Source organism: Ciconia boyciana, chromosome 1 (genome assembly GCF_034638445.1).
Source record: "Ciconia boyciana chromosome 1, ASM3463844v1, whole genome shotgun sequence".
NCBI classification, from domain to species: domain Eukaryota; kingdom Metazoa; phylum Chordata; class Aves; order Ciconiiformes; family Ciconiidae; genus Ciconia; species Ciconia boyciana.
The window spans coordinates 116718600-116741456 of record NC_132934.1 but is presented as its reverse complement, the minus strand read 5'-3'; the positions used below and the strand labels follow the sequence as shown (position 1 = coordinate 116741456).

The window sequence follows — 22857 nt, the reverse complement described above, 5'->3', positions numbered from 1 at the left end:
ACCTGAAAGTTAAGACACTACCTCTGGAAGGGAAATGCCTGCTGCTAAATTAGGGCACCTCCGTTGCCTGTCAATGCAGAGGGAAAAGGGAGGTGACTCAGGTAGGAGCCAGGACCATATGGGCTGCGACCCATAAGCCAGCCAACAGCAACATCAAAGGGAAAGGTCTACAAAAATTCCTAAAGGTTGTCCCGAGATTCAGGGCTCAAACTGATTTCCTGTGCCCGGGTCTCAGCATGATCAAGCGGTAGCAGCACTCGTCACCTGCATCAGCAGTAAGAGGGGTGCTGCAGGTGCCTCTCAGCCCCACGGGGGTTGGACCCACGACTCTGAAACATACCCTGTTCATCTGGCTAGCGGTGGAGCAGAGGGGAAAACGGGTGGGAGGCATTCTTACCAGCAAAGCTGTGACCTGGGCTGAATGCTGAAGGCTGGCTGTATGCATGGCTTGAGCATGCCTATGGGACCGAGTCCTTCAGGGCACCAACACAAAGAGATGGCCTGACTGCTGAACACCAAATCATTTTTGGGTGGAGGACAGTGGTTCAGACGTTCAGACAAAAGTAAGTCATCACGCCCTTAGGCATATGCTACATCTGGTATCTGGCAACTGAGTAAACTGTAGGGGGGAAGTTAGGATCTTCACTTAGGGACTCTCCTCTTAGCAAGTTAGGACAGAAATTTTGGGGCACTATCAAATTTTAAGCACCAAAATTAGGCTTTAAGTTGCTGTCTTTGCCTCAGTGTTACTTAGGATCTTGGCCTGCAAGCTAGCAACTCCTAGGGAATCCTCTGCAGGTACTAGATTGTGTATGAGACACAGCTGGAGGGCTTTGATATAGGAAGGAGATTTTATCTGATCAAATATAGACATATATTTCTAAGTGAGTTGCCTGAGGCTCCATTTACAGTCACTGGAGAGGAACTCGGATCTCTTGGGCACAAAGTCATCCTATTGCAGAATCAAAAAGAAGTCAGATGAATCATTCTGTAGAAAGTTGCCTTATTTCTCTCCATTTACTGTAACGAGAGCCCAGGCTGGCTGGCTCACATGTTGACTCTACACTGCAAGTGTTTAAAGTCAAGCAAGATTATTTCTAACCAAGGTGGACCACAAGTATCTTTCTTTCTTTTTCTTCTTCCCTAGAGGGATGTTTGGCTGGCCTTGAGACTGAACATGGCCATGTTCTCTGTTTGCACTTAGTCATGCGTTCAGCATAAGATCATTTAACTCTGACCCTTCTCACCACGGTGTGCATATTTACCTAATCCACAGAACCTCACATATGTATCACAAACAGGCATAGCCTCTACTGGAAAGGAGCTTGGCTTTTACCAACAAACAAGGGGAAGATCAGAACTGATGAACTACCTGTCACTCATATCCATTCCAAGGTCTGGAGCCAATTAATCATGTGATCTGCACCCCAGACCACCCTGCAAATAATGCATCTTATGCCAGCTTCTAATTTAAGGTATTTTTTCTGACCATTTTAAGCAACACATATTCAATGGCCAATCCTAACAACTTTTAGGATGGAGTCACAAAAGCAATCCCAGAAAATGCAGTGGGATGCTGTCACACAAGGAATGAAACTGCAATGCCAGAGTCGCTTATGTTTTAATGTATATACACCCTGGCAGGCTTTCTCCACGCTTTCGCACAGTACCTGTTTGGATATGTGACATTAGGTGGTGCTCTCCCAGGGTAATTCTCATTAAGCCACCGATTTGCAAGCGCCTGCTGGATGTTTGGCCTCTTTGCAGGATCTGGCTCTAGTAGAGATCGTAGAAAGTTTACGGCCGCTGTGAAGAAATCAAGAAAAACAACAGCTACGTCATACGCTTTATGACTTAACGCGGTAGTTGAGTTACTACAGGTGTGTAGCCTGACCAAGAGTATACTAAAAAGGAACATTTTCCTTACGGTATGCTCTAATGTCCTTGAGAAAAAGGAAAACCTGATAAGGGATTAGTAAGTAAAATAAACAATTATTTATAGTCACAATGATTTACAGAGTCATAAAGGAGAAAAGAAAAAGCGCCTTTTGTTTCAGAGCTTGTTTGAAGTTTCCGAGCAGGTTAGCCAAAACTTAATTTTTGTATGAGAACAAGAAGCTGGAGTCAGGTCAGAGGCAAATCACTCAATCTGTGTTTAAAGTAGAAGGAGATGGACTGGGGGTGAGTGGAGGGGAGGGATGCAGAGCTGGGAGGGAAGACATGGAGAATTGGGCTCCCTTTGACATTATAAGGACAAATTCTTTCCTGGCTTCCCTCCAAGCTACAATCAGTTGCAGGAGGTTTTAGCCAAATTAAAAGAGTACAGTAAAATTAATGGGCTTCTTTCTGTTTTCAGATACTAATCTTCAACTTACAGTGCCATTCAACCATCCCTTGGGAGTTTCTTGCAAAACCCCTCAAAAGTACTTTTCTGATATTTTTAAGTCATGTGCTTCTTATATGGTTAGGAGCAATGAAATCAAGTGATTTGCATAAAGACTCACAAGAAGTGCATATCTGACCTGAAAATAAACTGTTTTAACTAGGTCTGGTCTTTATTCCTCAAATTATCAAGGCTAGATTCAGTTTATCGGCTACAAGATAGTAAAGAGTTAACTATGTCCTCTACAGTTTCCTGCACGAAAGATAAAGAAACCTAATTCTGGGAAAAACAAGACTGGAATGATTTTGTAGAGGAGTCAAGTAAGATGATGCCAAATGAGTCCCAAATGAAGTCAATGGCAAGCAAGAGGCAGAAGTGATGGCTGTGGCATAGCTTTCTCCAGGCCAGATGGACAGGACCTTGCGGGCTTTTTTCCACCTTCTCCCACAGCAGAGCTGGTTCCCCTCCTACGCTCTCCTGAGCGTGTCGTGTCTACTTGTCTCCTTACTAGTGCAGGTGCCCTGGGCAGTGGCAGCACAGGACCCCTGTGGCACAGGATGGTGTCCTCTGGGATGTGTCTGTAAGCCGCAGTACAGCCTTGCCAACACAGCTGCTTCACCTCAGCGCCGGCAAACCAAACCCCTTAAAGGCTTGTGTTATAAAGCAGATCAAACTGGATGTGCTAATGCCTCAATGCTAGAAAACTGTGAAATTATAAGCCAGTCCTCCCATTTGTCTTTACAGGTGTTTGGTCTCACCGCCACAGCATGCTCACTTGGCACCATGCCATCCCCTATCCGAAGCAGAGCAGCCGCGACATGTCTTCTCCACCAGCAACACAGCGAAACCCTTGTGAATCCTTGTTCCCACGTGCAATTTAAGGAGGATAATAAGCCTGCTGGTGAGGCTACGATGTCCTCATCTGAAAAGGGTTAGGTTAACCCGAAGGGACAGCACCGCTGCCCTTCACAGGTTCTACTCGATGAGACTGCTGCCCTCCTCTCACCTCCTGAGGGGGGTGATGCCCACCTGCATGACCCCCCTCCCGCAGTACGGGACAGGGTGGCTGGGCTGGCATGGCAGGGCAGGGCGGTGGATGAGGAAGGGAGGGTTCCTCCTCAAATAAATCAGGGTTAGACCCGATGGGTGCCGACTCCTAACAGCTTGGGTAACCTCGGCATTCAACATCCTGCAGAAATCAAGTATCGGCTGGAGAGGGCCCTGAGAGGCTATCCGTGCCAGCGCAGGCCGACCGTCAAGAAGCTCATATGTGGAAGAGAGAGAGTTATGGTTATGTATTTACCAGTTCAGCTGGGCATCGGCTGGGTTTTTTCTAAGCTTTCTCTTCACAAATCGCCGATTTATGTGAGATACTTTACTTAAACTTTCCCAACATTTTTGTTATTTTGCTACAACAGCAATATTGCAGAAGCAGCAGGAAAAGGCTACATCCAAGTTCATAAACCTGCTGGAAGTGGATGCTATGGCTGCTCTCTGCGTGCCCCGAGTGCCTCCCCATCATGCCTCTCAGGCGTGGAACCCCCCATTATGGCAAACAATAAACCCCTTGTTCTTCCATTTCACCTCCTCTCTCTCCAGTACTTCCCCCATCTCTGCGTTAGAAACCGCACGCATCCCACAGGTTCAGAGCAAAACAAATAACCCCTCCCGAAACCAATACCCTCCCCCTCCATCACCACCACCCTTGGTCCCCAAATCAGGTAATGTCTCCTTAAAAATCTTACTTTTTTTTCCCCCTTGGCAAAAGGCAGGCTAATTAAATGAAGCTTGTGAAGCACCACAGAGATCAACAGATCCAGACCGGGAGAGAACAGTTCTGGAGAGAAGATCCCCCCCGCACGGCTCCCTGGCCGGCTGGACCCGAGTGACACAGCGGAGATGAGTGACAGCACCTTGGCCGATTTGAGCTGTCAGATGGTACGGGGAGGAGAGAAGCCTTTTCCAGTTTGTGGGACAGCAAAATTAATCCCCCAGGAAGCAAACATGAAGCTGCCCAATCGATTTTTGGACCCACCGCGCCTGAAGCCATTTTTCCTGCTGCACCACATAGGCTGGCAAACAACGGGCGCTGTGAACCACCCTGCCAGAGCCTCATTATGTGAGGCCTCGTCTACGACGAGCTCGAGGCCAGCACTAATCTGATTAGCCGGTGACCTGCACTCAGTGGAATTTTGTTCCCATGGTGTAATTTTGGGGCAAACTTTGCTCTTTTGACAAATGAAAGACCAGCATCATGAGAAACTGCATTTTTCTCTCAACTTCCTTGAGCGTACTGAGCTCAGTGATGACCAGAAATGGAGAGTGCTTCAGTGGGGATTACAAGTCCTCAGCTGTCTTCACGTTCGTTGTCATGAGCGAAACCAACTTAGTGTCTTGCTCACACTGTGAGGGTGTGCCTGGTTAAAATGAGGTGTACAGGCGTTGCTTACAAAACCGGCCTGAGAAAATGCGATGAGGTCATTTCACAAGCCACGAGCGAGCTCCACCTAAGAAAATCCTTCCTCCAAACTACAAGCACTGGTAGACAATGGCTTTTCTTCTCGTCTCCACTTCACTTCTCTGCTCCAGAAGGAAGACCATGAACACACAGAAGTGGTAAATTGAGGATAAAAGAGGAATGTGTGCAAGGTGAATACCAACCTCCTGAACAACTGAACTCTGCTCACCCAAAATCAGTCATCAGATAGCTGCGTTGTTTAAGAAGCTGAATGAAAAGCAGTTTCCTAAATGGGAAAATCAAACACTAACTCCAAATTTTCCCTGTTGTTACACAGTTGCTTTAGGTGTTCACAGTCACCCAACATTTTAACTAATACAAATAAAATATACTCTTGCTTAGTGATAAGAATGGCTGCTTTTATGACGGGACTGTGTGTTCAGTAACTGTGAAATTAAATATCGAAAGACAACATATTGAACAAGCAAAACAGACCCCTGCAAAAAATCTCTACTCATATATATGAATTTACAGAAAAAGAAAATCCGATTAAAGAAGATCCATAAACCTAAGAAGTTAACAAACACAACAATTCGCAGAGGAGCAGAGTTTCTACCTACTGACCCAAAGCCTAACCGTAGCAAGAACAAATTTCATCTTAAATCACAGTTTGCCATGTCAGTGAGCGTGCAAGGCCGCTGACTTAGATCAAGAACTGATGCGTACCTTTGTTCACAGCGAGTAAAGGTTAACACGTTTAAATCTATTCCATTAATTTGCCATCATCTCTGAAAGTTCAAGCTGCTGCAATTCTCACAGGATAAACAAAATACCGTTTTCACTGGAGACCGTAGTGCCAGTGACCTACAAATGCTACAGAGACTCATTTGCGAGAAAATTTGATCTCCATTATAAAATGGTAGGATGAATGAAACAGCAAAATGAAACCTGTCAAAAGTAATGTCATCTTTTTTGTCACCCAAGGTCTGGTCTGCTACAGGCCTTTTGTGGGTGATTCAGCCTTCAACACATGAGTTGTCCCAGTGAAGTCAGTGAAATCTCTCACTTAAAGACGATTGAAAGAAAACAATGATTGGGGAAACAGTCCATTGGTTCAAAGACACTACACAGCCATCATATAACTGCTTTTTATTGGTAAAAGCCTCACTCTGGGAGGTAAGTTTGGTAAATTTTTTGCCAAACTTGGAAAATGTCTACTATGACATGCAAGTCCTTGAATTCAAGAGTAACTTTGCAATTGATGCAGGATTTGGCATCTAGATCAGTACAGCACGAAGCAGTCGGTATAATCTTTCTTTTAATTTACTCAGTGGGGCTTTAGAGTGCGTGCTAGAACATTAAAATAGCCATTTGGTGCAACTGAATCCTCATGGGAAGTCTCCAGAATGGAAATACCAAACACTCTAATTGCATCAAATAGACGGCAAGACTTGCAGCATCCCAGCTCACTTGTAAACCTACCACTTTACAACATGCCAGCAACGTGAACTGCTGGCAGGAAAAGTTTACTTCATACAGATGCTGAGTGAACAAGGAACAACATACTCTGCTTTATCCACAGATAACCTGTGTGAGAAAACCCTTAACTACCTACTTCTTCCGTATGCAGGTAAATCTGCACTTGGGGAATTCATCTTGTGACACAACTTCCAAGGGCTTTCTCTTATCCCCCATAACAATGGTTGCCATCCTTAGTGTACTGAGTGAAAATGTATGCTCTGTTATCCATTTTCTATTTGCAATCTTTTAATTTTATTGAATGTCCCTTGTAAACACGCTGCCAGATAAGGAGAACAGAAGCTCTCCACGAACAATAAATTTAGCATACAAAATTAAAACCCAACTACAAAACAGAGTTTGTTCCAAATGCTGACAACGGTCTTGCTATCAGCTGAAAAATAATTCTGTTGCCTAGTGACATGGCTTTGAAGCAGGAATTAATATTTCTAATACTAATACATCAACAATTTTGCATTCTGTGAACACACAAAGGTTATCACAGGCCACTGTCCCAAAATAACTTTCTGTGTGCACGTCATTATTCCATAATAAATGTGAGGTCATTCAAGGTAGCTTATCACTCAACCCTAGTCATGATAATGCCCAGGGATTTGTTATTCCAAAATAATGTGTTCATGCATCCATACCCTACGCTAAAATCTTCTGAACATGCAAAACTGACCAACTACTCTAAACAGCAATTTCACAGATTTATTCCTCTCGTATTCTGCACAACTTGGTGCTTCTCCAGCTTACATACAGAAGTCAGAGCAAAAGGAGTTATACTACAGCAACTCCCGCAGATCGTTTGGGGGCTAAAATGAAAAAAAGAGTATTTTTCACAATTAGCATGCCATGTCGGCAGCATGACTCACAATCCAGAATTCAACGCAATGGTTCTGACTGACTGGATCTGAACAGGTCGCAGCACACCCCCTTGATTACCTGTAGAGAGCTGGGTGGGGAAAGGGTTCATTTCTTTGTCCACCATTTTCTGGTATAAAGCTCTCAAACTGAACGGCTCCACGGTAAAAGGTAATGTTCCAGTCAACATTGCGTACATGTTCACCCCACTAAAAGAAAACATAGAGAAAAAGAAGCCAAAATCATCAGCAACAAGGAAAAACATAGGCTTAGGTTTTAGTGACTGTACTTCATCTTTAATGTCTGACAACTATTAAAAAAGACCAAAAGAAAGCTCTCTCTTCTATTGTACACAATGATCTGGGCAAGAATTCCCAGAGGTTTGCTCATGGAGGGTCACACAATGTGTAGGACATAAACCGGGAGCCACAGAACCGAGCCCAGCTCTTAGGCAACTCCTCGGCTAAATGCCACGCGACAATTAAGTCTCTCTTCAGGCTGCATAAACACGCTGCTTTCAGGGGCCTTGTCTCAGTGCTGCCCTGGGTGTGGAACGACTGCTCGCACCAACGGGGACATCATAGCTCTTGGGTCAGTACCCAAAGGTTTCCACTGACCTCCACAGCCTCTGGTGCAGCCCAAAGATCAGGCGTGAACAATTACATTTCTCAGAGCAGAAAACTTACTGCTTATTTACGCCCAGCGAAGTCAGCAATGAAAAGTGGGTTGGGCACTCTTGTTCTTTTTCCTCTTTAAAAGGGCTTTAAATTCAATTTGAGTGGAATTCCCCCCTTTTGGGAATTTGTTTCCCCAGCCTGCTGAATACACATATGTGAACAGAAAGAAACTAAACTGGTGTGCTATCATGAACCACAGACTTGTTCAGCTATGAGGAAGGGTAGGAGTTAACCATATTTTCTTTTTTTTTAATTAAAAAAAAGAGCAAGACACTATTACTGGAGAAGTTTAAATGATTTACAAGAATGACTGTGCTCTGTTTGCCTGCGTTCCTCAGGGTTGGTACTCTCACCCTTGATGTGGACAGATGGCCCACTGCTGGAGTGAGAAATTCAGTAGTAATGCAATGATTAAGCTGTGGATCTCCTTGGAGGACAGACTGCAAATTAGGCTTCAGCAGAGGAAGTCCTAAAGAGCCTTGAGGTGCAACAGGGGACCCACCGGCTCATACTGCGAGATGAATTTGAGCCAGGTCCTAGTCTCATATATAAACTATGGCCAATCTTTCCTAGCAGTAGTAGTACTTATACAGTACATTACATTTTCCAAGCATTCCAAATACTTCAACTTGTGAATTACCATAATTCTGTTATTTCACTGCAATTTATACAAATGTTATTATCCCCACTTGGTGAGGGAAAATCTATCGATATTAAACCAAAAGCTAAAACTCAACTGATTTCAGCTAATTCCTCTCCAGGATTGACAAGGATAACCGACACCACGTCCATGGCCAACAGGAGGGTAGTGGGAGTTGTACAGTCTAAAACAGTACTGCAGACAAATTCATTGACTCCAAAACATCTTTGTAGCTTCCTCTACCTCTGGCACTGGGCACTTCTGTCTGTTCTTTGCCTGAACACTAGTAAGCTCACAAAGGCTCACAAGTTTTCCGGCCATTTGTATTTCCCCTTTAATGACCACGCTTTCCAAGTGATGACCTGATTCGGTATCACATTTCCTGTCAGACTTGACCGTGGATAGTGCACAGAGCCCATGTGAATGCTTGTGGATCCTTTGGGGAAAAAAAAAAGAAGCTGTTGGCCCTCTTGTGCCAGACCCATGTCTTCTACTATGTCTGAACATCACTGATCAACAGCTGTGCTGTGCTGCAATCTCTCTATGCTATATGTTCTAGCGATCTATATACGGGTACGCGAAAGATCAATTTCAGAACAAAATATCTGTGCAATTTAGTTCAGAGTCATGCTAATTAAACAGATTTTCTTGCTCAGAGTAGCCAAATACATGAATAACGTTTCTCATTTGAGCAATGGGTAACGATGACAGTAATAACAATTATAAACTCGAGAAGTAACTCACATGGACCAAACGTCTATTTTGGGCCCGTATTTTTTCCTTGCCAGAAGTTCAGGGGCTGCATATGCTGGGCTCCCACACTGGGTGCTGAATGGATCAGAATAACCCAAGATGCCTGCACAGTTGCTCAATCCAAAGTCTGTGAAAGGCACAGAGATAGAGTTATGAAAGAGACAGATACAGTAAAACCCCGCTAGAACACAAGGAAAAAAAAGCACATTTTTTTCCAAAAGCTAAGCAATGAACTGCCTAAGAAAAAAATCATCCACATGCAAAAATTTTATGTAATTTGTTTCTCTGAGGTGCTAAATAACCAGAGATTTCCACAAACAATAAAGAAGTCTTAGAACATGCACAATTATCCATTTCATACACAAAGCAACTACATTTCACTGGGAACTGGGTGGCAACAACCAGAGTTGAGCTTGTCCCAGGCACTGTGTGATGTGCATGGGGCAGAAAGCCACCTTGGTCTGCCATGGATTCCATACTGCTGCAGTATGTTACGTACAGGCCAAGTTTAAGTGTGATTTCTTCAACATTTTCCTCTAAATCGTGTAAATGAGCCATCAGATCTAAGGCGGGGGGGGGGGCTGCTTTTTGGGACTACTGTGGCGATGCACAAATGCACAGGGTTGCCGAGTCAGCATTTCAGCTCTGAAAGAACACAGGGAGATCTTGGAGCAAGAAGGGGAATGTGTTGATTTGGCTCCCCCCTCCCCGACTTCTGCCTTAAATTATTGTATTTCTGGCCCCTGGGTGGATCTGACACTCTTTCGCTGGCAATAATAACAAGGGACTGGCAAAGGCTGGCACCATGAGCTGACCGGAGACAAGAGGCAGCCTCTCTGCACTGAAGGAGGCTGCAGTTTCCCAAGCGCTCTCAGCCAACCCAAGCCCAGGCTGGCACCGAGAAGGGTGTTCCTGCAATCTCCCTCGTCTGCTCCAGGGCTGGTACGGCTGCAGGGTGAGCTGGGTTTAAGAAAAGATCTTAAAAGTTAAATCACTGAGCAAGGAAAGAAAGGCTGACAGAGTGGCACCAGTGGCAGAAGCGGCTGGGGGCAACATGCAAGCCCACCCTGTCTAGTGGTAGCCTACGCTTGGCTTGGGAGAAAGCAATTATGAAACCACAGCCTGAGAAATGACATGGGAAGGTGAGGAGAGGTTGCAGAGGGTCTTGAAAGTGAAGTCAAACAACTTGATGTGGTAAGGGGAAGAAGCAAGACAAGCTTGCAAGGAGGAGGATGACATGGGCAAAGCTGACAGGCTGGAGAACGGCCTTTGCTGCAGGGCAACGTATCCAGGAGCAGCGGATCTAGGGAGGTCACCATCAAAGATGTTCGTGTTATTAATAACTTGTTACTGATGACAGCTGCCACAAAAATACTGCTATTAAGAACACCGACATCTGTTTTGTTCCTTTCTTTTTCTGATCCGGTCTTCTTAAAAACTCCCAGAATGTATGTGTGTTTAAAATGAAAACTGCCTTATACATAAATGAGGCAGTCAGGAGAAGCAGACCGCTGAATTCTCTTCCTATAGACTTGTGTCTTGCATCCATGTGTCTCGTAAAACAGCATATTTCTGGGTGTGCTACCCACCTGCCTGGGTGGGCTAAAAGCATCCCATCTTGCAGGCCAAATATAGCAGGCAACTGTTGAGCCCATGCAATACTCTCTCCACAGACTCATTAATTTGGGTCTCTCTCCCTTATCTCCCTACTTATTTGCATAAGACTTGAAGTAATGGCCTGTCCTTTAGCTTCTACCCCATGTTAGATTTGGCTGAAATCAGACAGGAGTTCCTCAGGGTATTAGAAGCGCCCTGACAGGGCGGTCACATAAGCCTTGTTCCCTTACAAAACCAGGAAAAAAAAGAATAATGCTTAGAAAAAAATGCAATTATAAAGATGACTATGTGAGCCGGAATGCCCAAATGACTGCACAGTGCTTTCCACTCGACTGGCTGCATCTCTGAGGGCGAGACAAGCACAAGAGAGACAAGAATCACCATATTTAACAGCCAAAGAGGCTCAAAGGGGTTTTGCTGGAGAACATTGTCAAAACTGAAGGGAGAATCAAGACAATTTCCTTGCCTCTGATGGAAAACAATAGTCTCTGGACACGGCTTAATCATCTCTGCTAGATATGTATTATCCCTGGGGCTTATACAAATACTTCTGGGGATCCATTTACTTAATTAATGTATTTATTAGCTATGGCCCGAGATGAGTTATGTCAGTTGTAAAATACTTTTTAAAACTCCCAGAAATAATATCTCCACACAGGTCTTTACCCTGCTGTGTCATACCACCTCAAAATTACTTGACTGTAATATAATGCTTTACGATCAAAGTATATAAGGGCTATATTCTGTGATGGTGTAAATCAGCATCCTTTTATCATTATCAATGGAGGTATACTCCAGTGGAGGTTTTAATTTTCTTATTTGCTTAAACTATAAATATCTTATTCACTTTTTTCAGCTCATTCATTTAATCTAGGCTAGTATACTCTTTTTTTCCTAGCGCCTGTTAAAATGCAGAATGTGTGCAAACACATGCATACCAGGGACAGGGATTTTATCACAGAAGAAATGGGAATATTGTTATTAACACTGTGGCAGCACATCGTGATCGCAGTGTGATTTTTATCAAGGATGCACTGCTGATCTTCATAAGAACAGTATTACCACCAGCATCGATAATTTCACTGCCATTCCTGCCTCTGTCTTCGGCTTCCTTTCAATAAACCGAGCTAATTACAGAATTCAGATCAAAGGCCACACTTGGTTTTCCAAAGTAAATATTATGACATGGAAACTCCGCCACCCCCACTGTTTGTACTATCGAAGTATCGCATTACACTACTACTCTCTAACGCCTCCAGGAAATCAACATTAAGCTATGGATATATGGCTATCTCTGTGACAGTTGGAATAGGGAAAGAGTTACTAAATAACAGAAGCCTTAGCACCAAGCTCGTAGACAAGTTTGACCAGCGGAGCTCCAGAGCTCAGCAGAACTACATCCCAGCATCGTTATCAGCCACCTACCACCATGGGCTGGTAGATGAAGAGAAGTGAACTATTTCCAGCATTTCCAGTCCTGATGTTCTCAGATTTGAGACTTAACAGACAGCTAAGAATAAGTCCGCTTAACACAGCAACGGGAATTTTGCTAATAATACTATCTAAGAACATATTATAAACCACCTTGTCACGTAGCTAAAAAGAGTAACAAAAGCAAAGTGCCACTAAGCAGCTGGGTGAAGAAAGGGACTCAAGGAATTCAGTTCTCACTGAAATGCATGAACAAGCAGGGACCTTCAATGTCACTTCCTGGCACATTTTTCATCTTCATTTCACCTTTTCTTTTTCCTTTTTGACGGGTTTTCTTCATTTCACAGTTATTACAAAAGCAACATTTTTATTAGGTACTAGTGTGCTGCTGCACAAGACGTGGAGACCAAGCTCCCACCCCAAAGCAGTTAACATGAGCTGGTTTTGTAGCTTAAAGTTTCTTTTCCCAAGCACGAAAAGCAGCACGTAACTCCTCAAAACATGTTCTTCGCTCCTGAAGAACCTTCCTGGGCAGGCCTATGTGATGACACAACTGATCCATCACATTTCTGGAAAGACAGACTACATAAAATATTGTACTAAGCGCTGAATGAGCTGAGCGAGGGAACAGGCAGGGAGGAGGAAGAAGAGTAAATTATCTGGTCTATAAATTATCTGGTCTATTCCACCAGCCACAGACAGGTGCTGGCAAATTTTCCTTGTCCTAGGAAACCCTGGTGGCAACGGAAACCTGCGTGGCAGCTCAAGCACTACTTCTGCTACTGCCTGGAAAAGAGGTGTTGGTGAGGAGAGGTTGCCCAGGGACCTAAGGCCAGTTTCTGCAGCCCCCGCTCCAGCTTTCCCCGCAAGTGCAGCAGACAGAGCATGAAGAACGGAGGCACTGCTTCTTCAGGGTGAACAAGCAGAGATCACCAGCATCGCTAGTGAGATATGGCATGAGCTGACTGTGATGTTAAATCTGTTTTTACTTACAGCAAAATTATTACTAATAAAGCAACCTTTATTTTTCTATAACATACTCAGTCGGACGGTGGGATTTAATTGCTTTGTTTTAAAATACATACTGTGTACAATCTGCTTTGCTTAAAACATCAGGCTGCAGACCTGAGGACAGTTTATTTCAAAGCTAGAGAGGCTGCAGAAGATCGAACTGTCTCTTTTCTCTATTCTTCCCACACCACCCACTGCGAGGAGACCTTTCTATGCAACCGAAGCAAATGAAACTGCAGGAACAGTTCTGAAGTCATTTTTTGGCATGTGAGTCTTAATTGTACACATATCATCTGATTAGGTCTGGGTTTGGATGTCAAGTTCACATACTGTTGTGTAATCAAACACCCAATAACAAGAAAGTTATAGCAATTCTTTAAATCTATCAGATGTTCATAGAGCACTGTTACAAACCATCTGGTCTCACTTATCTGCTAAATCAAGATAATGGGTGGTATCCATCATTACTGATGAATGATTCATGGTAACATATCGGTATCCTCTTGACCCGTAGCTGAGGTAATGCAGAGTTCTCTTTTGCTATTATTTTCCCAGAGTCGGTTGATTTGCTACAGAATAATGACTAAAAGTCATGGTAATATTTCCAAAGACTGAATTCCCTAAGTAAATTTTGAATATTTCACATTAACCATCCTCCTCTTGTTTGTTTGGAGATGCATGTGCTTTATATGTTACAGTCAGTGTCTATTTGACCTGAATAAGTGTTTTTCATCACTTTTCAGATCATGAAACCTTTTGAAGAAAGAAAGTCAGTTGAGTTTTTAAGTCTGCAACCACAGACACTGCTGTTGGCAAAAGGGTAGGCATGGAGATAAATATAAACAGATGTTTGGGGTTTATTTTATGAAGGGAATATTTTCTTTTCAATGCCCACATTAACATTAATGGGAGTTACGCAAAGGCAGTGAGAGACTATACCCACCGATGACTAATCTAAAATGTCTGCACAACTTGAATGAATTGAGCGCTGCGTACAACTGATACCCGAATACAATCAAGACTCTACCGTTGATCTTTCTTATTTTTTAACAGCCCTCTAAACCAATTTCGTACTGGGTGCTGGAAGCAAATTTAACAAATATAAATATAGGACCAAATTTTGCCAGCTGCTAAAAATGTGTGCAACTCCCACTGACTTCAGCAGAAGCATATGCATATGGGGGCAGAATCCAACCCTTAGTAAATATGAAATTATCAAGATAAAATAAATTACTTCTGTGGTGTCAATTCTTTAATTCTTTACAAAGTTCCTCATTTGAATATGAAAGCTGTTGGTTGAAAGATGTAGGATTATTCCTATACCCAGTTAAAGCTGAATTATTTGGAACATTTTTTTCACAAGATGCTGTCAGGAACAGCTTGATTGCTATCTATACTCTCTCAGCTCCTCTCTGCAGCAACATTAGCAGTTGTCACATGGAGGATTATGAAGTCTCAAAAATTCTCTTTATAAAACTACCCATTTTAATCACTGGAATTGCCAAACTGGTTTCATACCAATAAGCTTGATATTGTTGTCTTCATCTAGCAACAGATTTTCTATCTTCAAGTCTCTGAAAGAAATAAAATATTTTGAGTGAGCCTCCAAAATAATGAAGCAGCTTCCCATCGCTCTCATCAGTGTATTTACAACATTCATATATAATAACACTTATAATGAAAGCAGCACGCATAGTTCTACATTCAAAGCAGAAAGCCCCATGCATTGTCTCCTCTCCAAAATTACCAGTGCTTTCACACACAGTTTCACACCTATTCTTCAGGCACAAAATGACTTTATAAACATTTGTCAATACATCCTGTAATTAATCAGGTTCTTCAAATTTCTCACGTACTTAAAAGTTTGCAGAAATCTTATACACTGGGAACATTTCAAATACATGTTTTTGGAATTGGAGGTCACTTTTCCATTACTTTTCACAACCAAAGGCTCTTCACTGGCCGCAGCTGAAGAATAAACCTTCTTCTGCAGAGATCTGAGGACTCAAACGTCTGTCCTCTGCTATTGTCTACAAGGGAGATCAGAATCAGCCTTCCCTGGGGACGAAGCATCCAAACTCCTTATATAGGTGGTCAGCATTGGTACTCCCCTACGCTAGAGGTGAAAACTGAGGCTGAGGGATTGAAATGACTTGCCCAATGCCATCTAGAAGGCCAGTAACAAAGTCGAGAGAAGAAGCCACACAGGTTTTCCGAGTGCGACGTTAGTGCTTTCTCCACCATGCCACCCTGCCTGACCCCACAGAGCCACTGCACAGATCAGGGCCTGGACCAGTTTCGGGATAGAGAGGATAAAATGAAAGCGGTCTCCTTCTACAAGATGACCGACCCTTCTTCATCAGCACATTGTTCACTTTATATGTGCCCTTCCATCACTTAAGAGCATGGTTGTGCCTTCCTAACCCACGTTCTACCTAAGAAAAATATCCCAGAGGTCATCCCCCCCACCAAACCACCCCAAAACTCCAAACTGTACAGACTAAGCATTAAGTATAATATGAAAAAATCATTTAGGTTGCTACACAACTTATCCATGACTTCTAGCAGTTGGCTGTGTCTTTATCACAATATTTCTTCCCCCATCCAGACATAAACTATTTCTAACAATCAGCATGCTGGGATATCAATAGCTCAGATGGGCAGTGATGCTCCTCCCAGCATGCTTCGGAAAAATCTGGATAACAGAGCCATCAGCTATAATTATGGGAAGTCAGTGACACCCATGCTATTTTGCCTTTGTAAGGCAAAGGGAGTAATGGAGGATGCCTCTATTACAGATGAAGATATAAAGCTTAATAAAAAAAGACAAGTAAACCAACCAAACCAAACAAAGTACTTCCACAAGAAAGGATCTGAGAAAGAAAGAAAAACAGCTGTGACCGACTCCAAGCCTTTTTTCAAACATTCCTCTCCACTTCATTTTATGCCCATGCTGTGTTTCAAATACACCTGAGGCAGAAGAGTACTTGCAGGTAGCATGCCACTCATTTCAGCAGTACGACCACAAGGACCTTCTCCAAACAGAGGTTTCTACACCCCAGTGAGCATTTCTTGCAGATTTTCCTTGCCTCGCATGTGAAAAGAAATAGGGGAAATACTATGTAAGTGCACCGAAGGAGAGTATTTTGCAAATGTCAGGTACTCAGGGGCAATGTCCAGGCTTTCCTAGAGCATCCAGCCGAACGCTTCCTGAAGAGGGGACTGCCTTCTGCACCAGTCCTCTTCTCAGAGAAGCAATGTAACTCAGTCAATAAAGCACCAGCCTGAGGGACAGGAGGAGGGGATTATGTTCCCTCTTCTGGCAATAACCCAGTGTGTTAACTTGAGGAAATCAGCCATGTTAAAAGTGACAGCAAGTTTCAAATACCACGGCAGAGATGTAACCACATTTGGTGGTGTTTTGCCCAAGACCCAGCCTACAAAGAGCCCACTCTCCAGCCCTGCTCCCAGTGCGAGGGCAAGCGCCAGCTCCAGGCCGTGCACCCCATGAGCCCGGCTGGCATCCACTGCATCCCTCTCCTCATCCGTGGGAGACTCCACGTGCGGCAACAGTGCTGCAGACCCACTGCCCTGCGTCCTCCAAAAGGAGCCTCCTTCGTGGGGCAACCGCTGCCGCTGAGAAATGGCGTGATGCAAGGAGGACGTGCCCTGCCAGATGGATCCGGATCAACCCTCTTCTGCTTCCCTCTACTGCCAAAAAAGGGCTTATTTCCTCACGTCTTGCATCTTTATTGCTTGCAGGTGGAGGTTTTCACAGGCAGTGTGATTAGCCTCTAGAAAGAGATCGGGGCCGGGAATTTAACAGGAGAGACTGCCAAAAAAACAGTATGGGAAAGAGGAAAAAAAACCCAACAAAAAACCCAAAAAAACAAAACTAAACTGAAATCAACAGAAGCACATGGAGCTTTGGGTCAGACACTGCAATGCTCAGTACGACATCTCAAAGCAAGGAGAAAGACCATTTGGAAGCTCTGAGTATATTAAACATTAGCTAAGAAGAGGTAAGACTTTAAAAATAAAGGCAAGGGAACGGAAAGATGAAAGCTGTAAGTTGAGGAGAAGAGACATGCAGGCAATTAGAATAATAAATGAGTGACAGGAGGGCTAAAAATAAACACAAGAAAAGATATTTAAAAGGATTCAAGGTTAAAAAAATAAAACTAAGGATAAATATTACAGGGCATTTTAAAGCTATCAGAGGAAAAAAAATATTAAATATAGCCTCAGTAGAGTGCAATCAGACCTGGTTAATTAAAGATGTTTACCCATATGTCTATTCTCAGCAGATTTGCCAGTCAGTGGTAACTGATCTAATAGTCCATATGCACCACATTTTTGTCAACCCATGTCAATGAAAGTATTTTTTTTTCGTGTGACACCAGGAGCTAGGACAATAGGTTTTTACTCCCGGATACAACCTAACGAGAAGATTCCACGTGAACCAGCCTTAGAAATGCAAAGCAAAAGCCGTACAAAACCAAACCAAAAATCCCCAGACTAAGCCATAGCTGGAGAACCGCTGCTGTGCAGATGTGGACCCGTGGGCAAGCACCGGGCAGGACCCCCAGGCAGCTCGATGCCCTGCAGCAGGCTGGCAGCGGGGCACGGAGCTGGCAGGTACGGGCAGCAAGGACAGCAGAAGTGCAAAGAGAGCCTGCGTGTCTGGACAAGATCCACATATGTCAGGACAGAAGGGTTATTCAGCGAATACTTTAAGAGCCTTTAACAATGCACCAAATTACCCTCTTTTTAACAAAAAGTGCAGTGGTACAATCCAGTTATGTATCTGCTCATCCTACACAGAGACAGGACCGATTTCCCCAAAGCTCCTAACTGCTTTATTATGTCAGTTCTGCCCGATTCAAACTTAAATTATTCTTTACAAAGAAAGGCTCATCTGAGCTGCTTTGTTTGAATGTTTACATTAATTCATTGTAATAGAAAAAGTAGCACTATCGCACCCAAAAGTGTTAGGGAGCCCTGAATTTCATGCACTATATTATAAATGGTTTAACAATACAAGCAAACATACCACCTTATTTATCCTAGTTAGTGGAAATTTTTGCATGTTTTTAATAGCTGCAAACTGCAAGAGAGGATGTGAATTACAAGCTAATAGTCCAGCTACACACAGCACTTGAAACCCTTGTTGAAGTCAATGGGAAGACCTAAAGCACTGAACATCATGTACACATGCCGGTCCCTGCAGACTCAAGGGTCCTCACAATTATGCATGTGGCTTGCACTTCTTGGTAGGTGTGCTGGTCTTGGCTGGGGTAGAGTTAATTTTCTTTATAGTAGCTAGTATGGGGCTATGTTTTGGATTTGTGCTGAAAACAGTGTTGATAACACAGGGATGTTTTAGTTGTTGCTAAGTAATGTTTACACTAGCCAAGGACTCTTCAGCTTCCCATGCTCTGCCAGGCACACAAGAAGTTGGGGGGGGACACAGCCAAGATAGTTGATCCAAACTGGCCAAAGGGCTATTCCATATCATACAATGTCATGCTCAGCATATAAAGCTGGGGAAGAAGAAGGAAGGGGGGACATTCAGAGTGATGGTGTTTGTCTTCCCAAGGGGCCATTACACGTGATGGAGCCCTGCTTTCCTGGAGATGGCTGAACACCTGCCTGCCCATGGGAAGCAGTGACTGAATCCCTTGTTTTGCTTTGCTTGTGTGCGCAGCTTTTGCTTTCCCTATTAAACTGTCTTTATCTCAACCCACGAGTTTTCTCACTTTTACCCTTCCGATTCTCTCCCCCATCCCACCGGGGGGGAGTGAGCGAGTGGCTGGGTGGGGCTCAGTTGCCGGCTGGGGTTAAACCACGACAGTAGGGTGCTGGAGCTGGACACAGCTGCTTTGCAACTGGAAAGGCTGGGCAAGCGCTCCCTCATGCAGCCAGCAGCATGTGCCATGCTGCGTGGGGTTGAGGTGGGGGAAGAAACGTAGATGCTGGAGACCTTCAGTTTCCCTCCTTGAGGTAAATCTGATCTTGTTCCTTACTGTCTTGGCGCTTCAAAAAATGGGACTAAAGGATTACGATTTTTTTTCCCCTTAAGCAAATTTTTGGCATTCATTGCTGAAAAACTTCAAAATACCAGAGTGCACCCTCAGTGATTAAATACCAGAGGACAGAAACTTTTACCTTTTTCTGAGGGCTTAGCTCCGTGACGTTGAGAGCGTCTAACTATGGTACATGTTAGTCAAATCTATGACTAATGAAGACACTCAAGAAAGATCAAGCTGCGTTATCACAATGTGGAGAATCAGCATATATTTATGCCTTGTCAGCGCATGATGCTAGCAGCATACAGCCATCGTTCCTGCATTTGAAAACATGCGTGCTTCATGGGATGGTTTGTTTGGGAGTTTGTTCTTCTGTTGATGGGGCTGATTTTTCTCTGGCTTTGCTTGGAGCTTCACAGACCACTTTGGAGACCCCAACTCCAGCCAGTGACTCCACCAAGCAACATGAGCCTGCTTCACTGAGCGAGCTACCCCAGGCTTCAGCTGTTAGCTCAGCGTGCTTTTGAAAGAAGCTTATTCAGTGCCATTGCAGGCATCAGACAGCAAAACTGAAGTTTTTGCATTTCACATTTATTTCTTGTCTGGGGGAGGAGGGATGAGAAGGAAGGTTTTACCAGCAAGCAGCTGCAAAGCAGCAGTGGTTGGCTGCTGTCTCCTGCATCTTATTTTTAATCATAACAGCATCATGAAAAATCACTCCTTAACTACCAACCTGCAAGCCCACTTTCCAACCCCATGCGAGAGCCAGCGGTGAGCTGGAAAGGTTGCAGAGATTTGGGTTCATCATCACGTCAGTATACATTTCAAAGGCTTTGTTATCAAAATATTATTTACTGAGCCTGATTCTTTTACCAGTCACAATGTCACTGAATTCAATGCAGTTGCCTCTGTAAAAGAGGAATTTAGCCCATTGTTTTCACTAAAACAACGTTTAGTTTGTTTACAGCAGAGTACTCCAAGAGAGAATGCCCAAAGGTAATTTTGAAATCTGACATAAAATAGAAAGACAAACCAGCTTTGCACTTCAAAAGGAGACTTTGTTCTGTAGTGCAGGATCTGTCATAAATATTGCATCAGCAGCCAGACTACTGGCACTTAAAATTAACAGGATGGAAGTTATCAAAGCCAACATGTCAAAGTAGCGGGTACCAAGGCAGGAATCCCGTAGCACCCTGAGCAACTGGATCACATGGCACCACCTTACTCTGCTAGGGAAAGAGATCATGGAAAAATATATAAACTCTGCTCAAAACCTCAGGGGTTTTTTGTGTCTTTCAAACTCCTGATCTGCTTTTAATTACAAAATGGCAGCGGAAGGTACGAATATGCTGCCACGAAGACAGAAAAAGGGGGAATACAGAAAGCTATCTTTGCTACCAATACATTATTAAATTCTTTTCTCTGACATCCTGACAGTAATTGCACTGAATGGGATTGAATTTTGTTAAAATTACTTTAAAAGGGTTGTTGAGAATTTCCTGTGGGATGCAGTGGCAAGCACCAAGGCTTTCACTTCATCTTCTCTGTTGTCCTTACAGTCCCAAGGGGCTTATTGTTCATCCTGCTTTTTGACAGCATGAAGGCCTATGTAAACACCCTCTGAAAAGAGAAAGCTTCACCAGATACTGCCATTTGGATTTGTTTTCCTCTGTCAGAGGGAAAGATAAATATTCCTACCTGATTCACAGCTGAGCTTGTTGCAAGTATATTTTTAGCAACCAACCAGCTCTTCTGATAGAAGGAATGAAACGCAAATGATTACATTAAATTATATTTAGAATAGCGGCATTTCTTTTTTCAGCGAGCGGCCAAGCAGTTCTGAACCCTGGACACCCCTCACCAAAGATGTAGCTCCTGCGCTAAGGAACTTGCAGTGTTCATCCATCATAGCAGATGAAATGTTTATAATTTGAAATACCTCTCTACAGTCAAACATAAGGGCTTTTTTAACTTCTCTAAAGAAAATCAGCTTTCTTGAAGTTTTTTAATTTTAGGCTGTTTGCACATCGGTGCTTCTTAAAAGAGGCATTTACGTTCAGTTCTGGGTCTCAGCTCTTGTCCAGAGTGCTCTTCTGCCATGCCAAGTCTTGATTGCAAGTCATGAAGCTTACTGATTAATATTCATCAAATAATGTAATCAAATTTCATGCAACTTATTTCATCTGGCTTTTTTTCATCCTGAATTACAGAACAGGGCAACTCATCTATATCATTCCCCGAATAATGCAGACAAAAACGCTGGTGACTTTTGTAATAAAATCGTCAGTGAACGCTTTTCAATGTCTTGTCCCATTCAATGTGAATGATGAAAGCATCTGGAGAGAGACAAACAGCAGACCACTTTCTGGCCTAGGATGCCGTGTTTTGTTTCACACGCAGTGAATGTGAACACCCACAGATCACCACGTAGATTAAAGCGCTGTTATTTTTACCTGTTTTAAAAATAACAACAATAACAACAACAGAACATTGCCATTTCATCCAGGGTAAGACTGAATCAGACTTCTGCACTATTCTTCCCCCTCTTCAGTTGCCAGTTGAGTAGTCTGCTTTTAGAGTTGCCATGGTCAAAAGCCTGAGACACTGAAGGACAACTCCTGGGGTAACTACTATTCTTTCTCCCTCTCTTGCTCACAGAGAGCCAGAAGAATAAATCTGGATCACGCCATCAGTGTTTTTGCTGCATCTCTATGCTGCTCTACATACTTTGTTTGCAGAGTAAGTCAAGACATAGAATGGTTCAGCTAGAGAAAATAGTTACAGATATACTGCCTGTGATTCTGTCAAATTTTATCAGTTTAATTTTATCAGCTAGATTTAAAAATTGGACCTGCTCATTATCTGGATGGAAGACTCCCAAGGATGAGCTCTGTGCTGCGCTGTGATTTGAGAAATGGAGTGGATGGAGTACGCTGCCATTGGGGTAAGGATTAATCCAACACCACAGGGCAGATGCAGCAGAGCATAACAGTATTTCCAGGGCCGCTTCCTCCCTCTGCTCACAAAGGTCCCTCATGCTTCAGTCTCTGTGAGCTGCGCTTATGTTCACAGAGACAGCAGAGAGAAAGAGGGGGTGAGGGCCAAAACTGCTGCGAGCATGCAGCATCTGTATGGGAACTTGTGCTCATGTTCTCTCTGGACCCCAAAGACTTGCCTTCTTTCCACCACAGTAACCTGTCGATTGTAGCTTGTACCTAGTGAATGAGCTATTTTGGTACAAAATGTGGGTTTGAATCCTCCCTGAAAAAGAAGGGAATCAAAGCCAAACCTACCAACCCCTCATAAGCCCTTCAGCCACTATGCATAGGGTAAATTTTTCAGGGAGAGGAACTGCTGCTGAACTCCATACTGCTGTTAAAAGCTAAATGCATTCATCTTGTTCCTGCCAGGTTTTTCTCTGCCCATCTCAGCAACTTTGACCTTTTTCCTTCGTCTCTCTCTGTACATACTGG

The 22857-nt window shown here is 43.5% G+C and overlaps 1 protein-coding gene across 2 annotated transcripts in view; it reads right to left on the bottom strand.

Moving 5' to 3' along the window:
* The window catches only part of HUNK (hormonally up-regulated Neu-associated kinase), a 60028-nt gene that overhangs the window by 15311 nt on the left and 21860 nt on the right, over positions 1-22857 (bottom strand). For both annotated transcript variants that reach the window (XM_072845254.1, XM_072845263.1), the window contains exons 3-6: positions 14874-14929; positions 9288-9423; positions 7308-7435; positions 1671-1806 (exon numbers count right to left, since the gene is read on the bottom strand). In XM_072845254.1, the coding sequence (XP_072701355.1) occupies positions 1671-1806; positions 7308-7435; positions 9288-9423; positions 14874-14929 (456 nt within the window). The remainder of the gene's footprint in view (positions 1-1670; positions 1807-7307; positions 7436-9287; positions 9424-14873; positions 14930-22857) is intronic.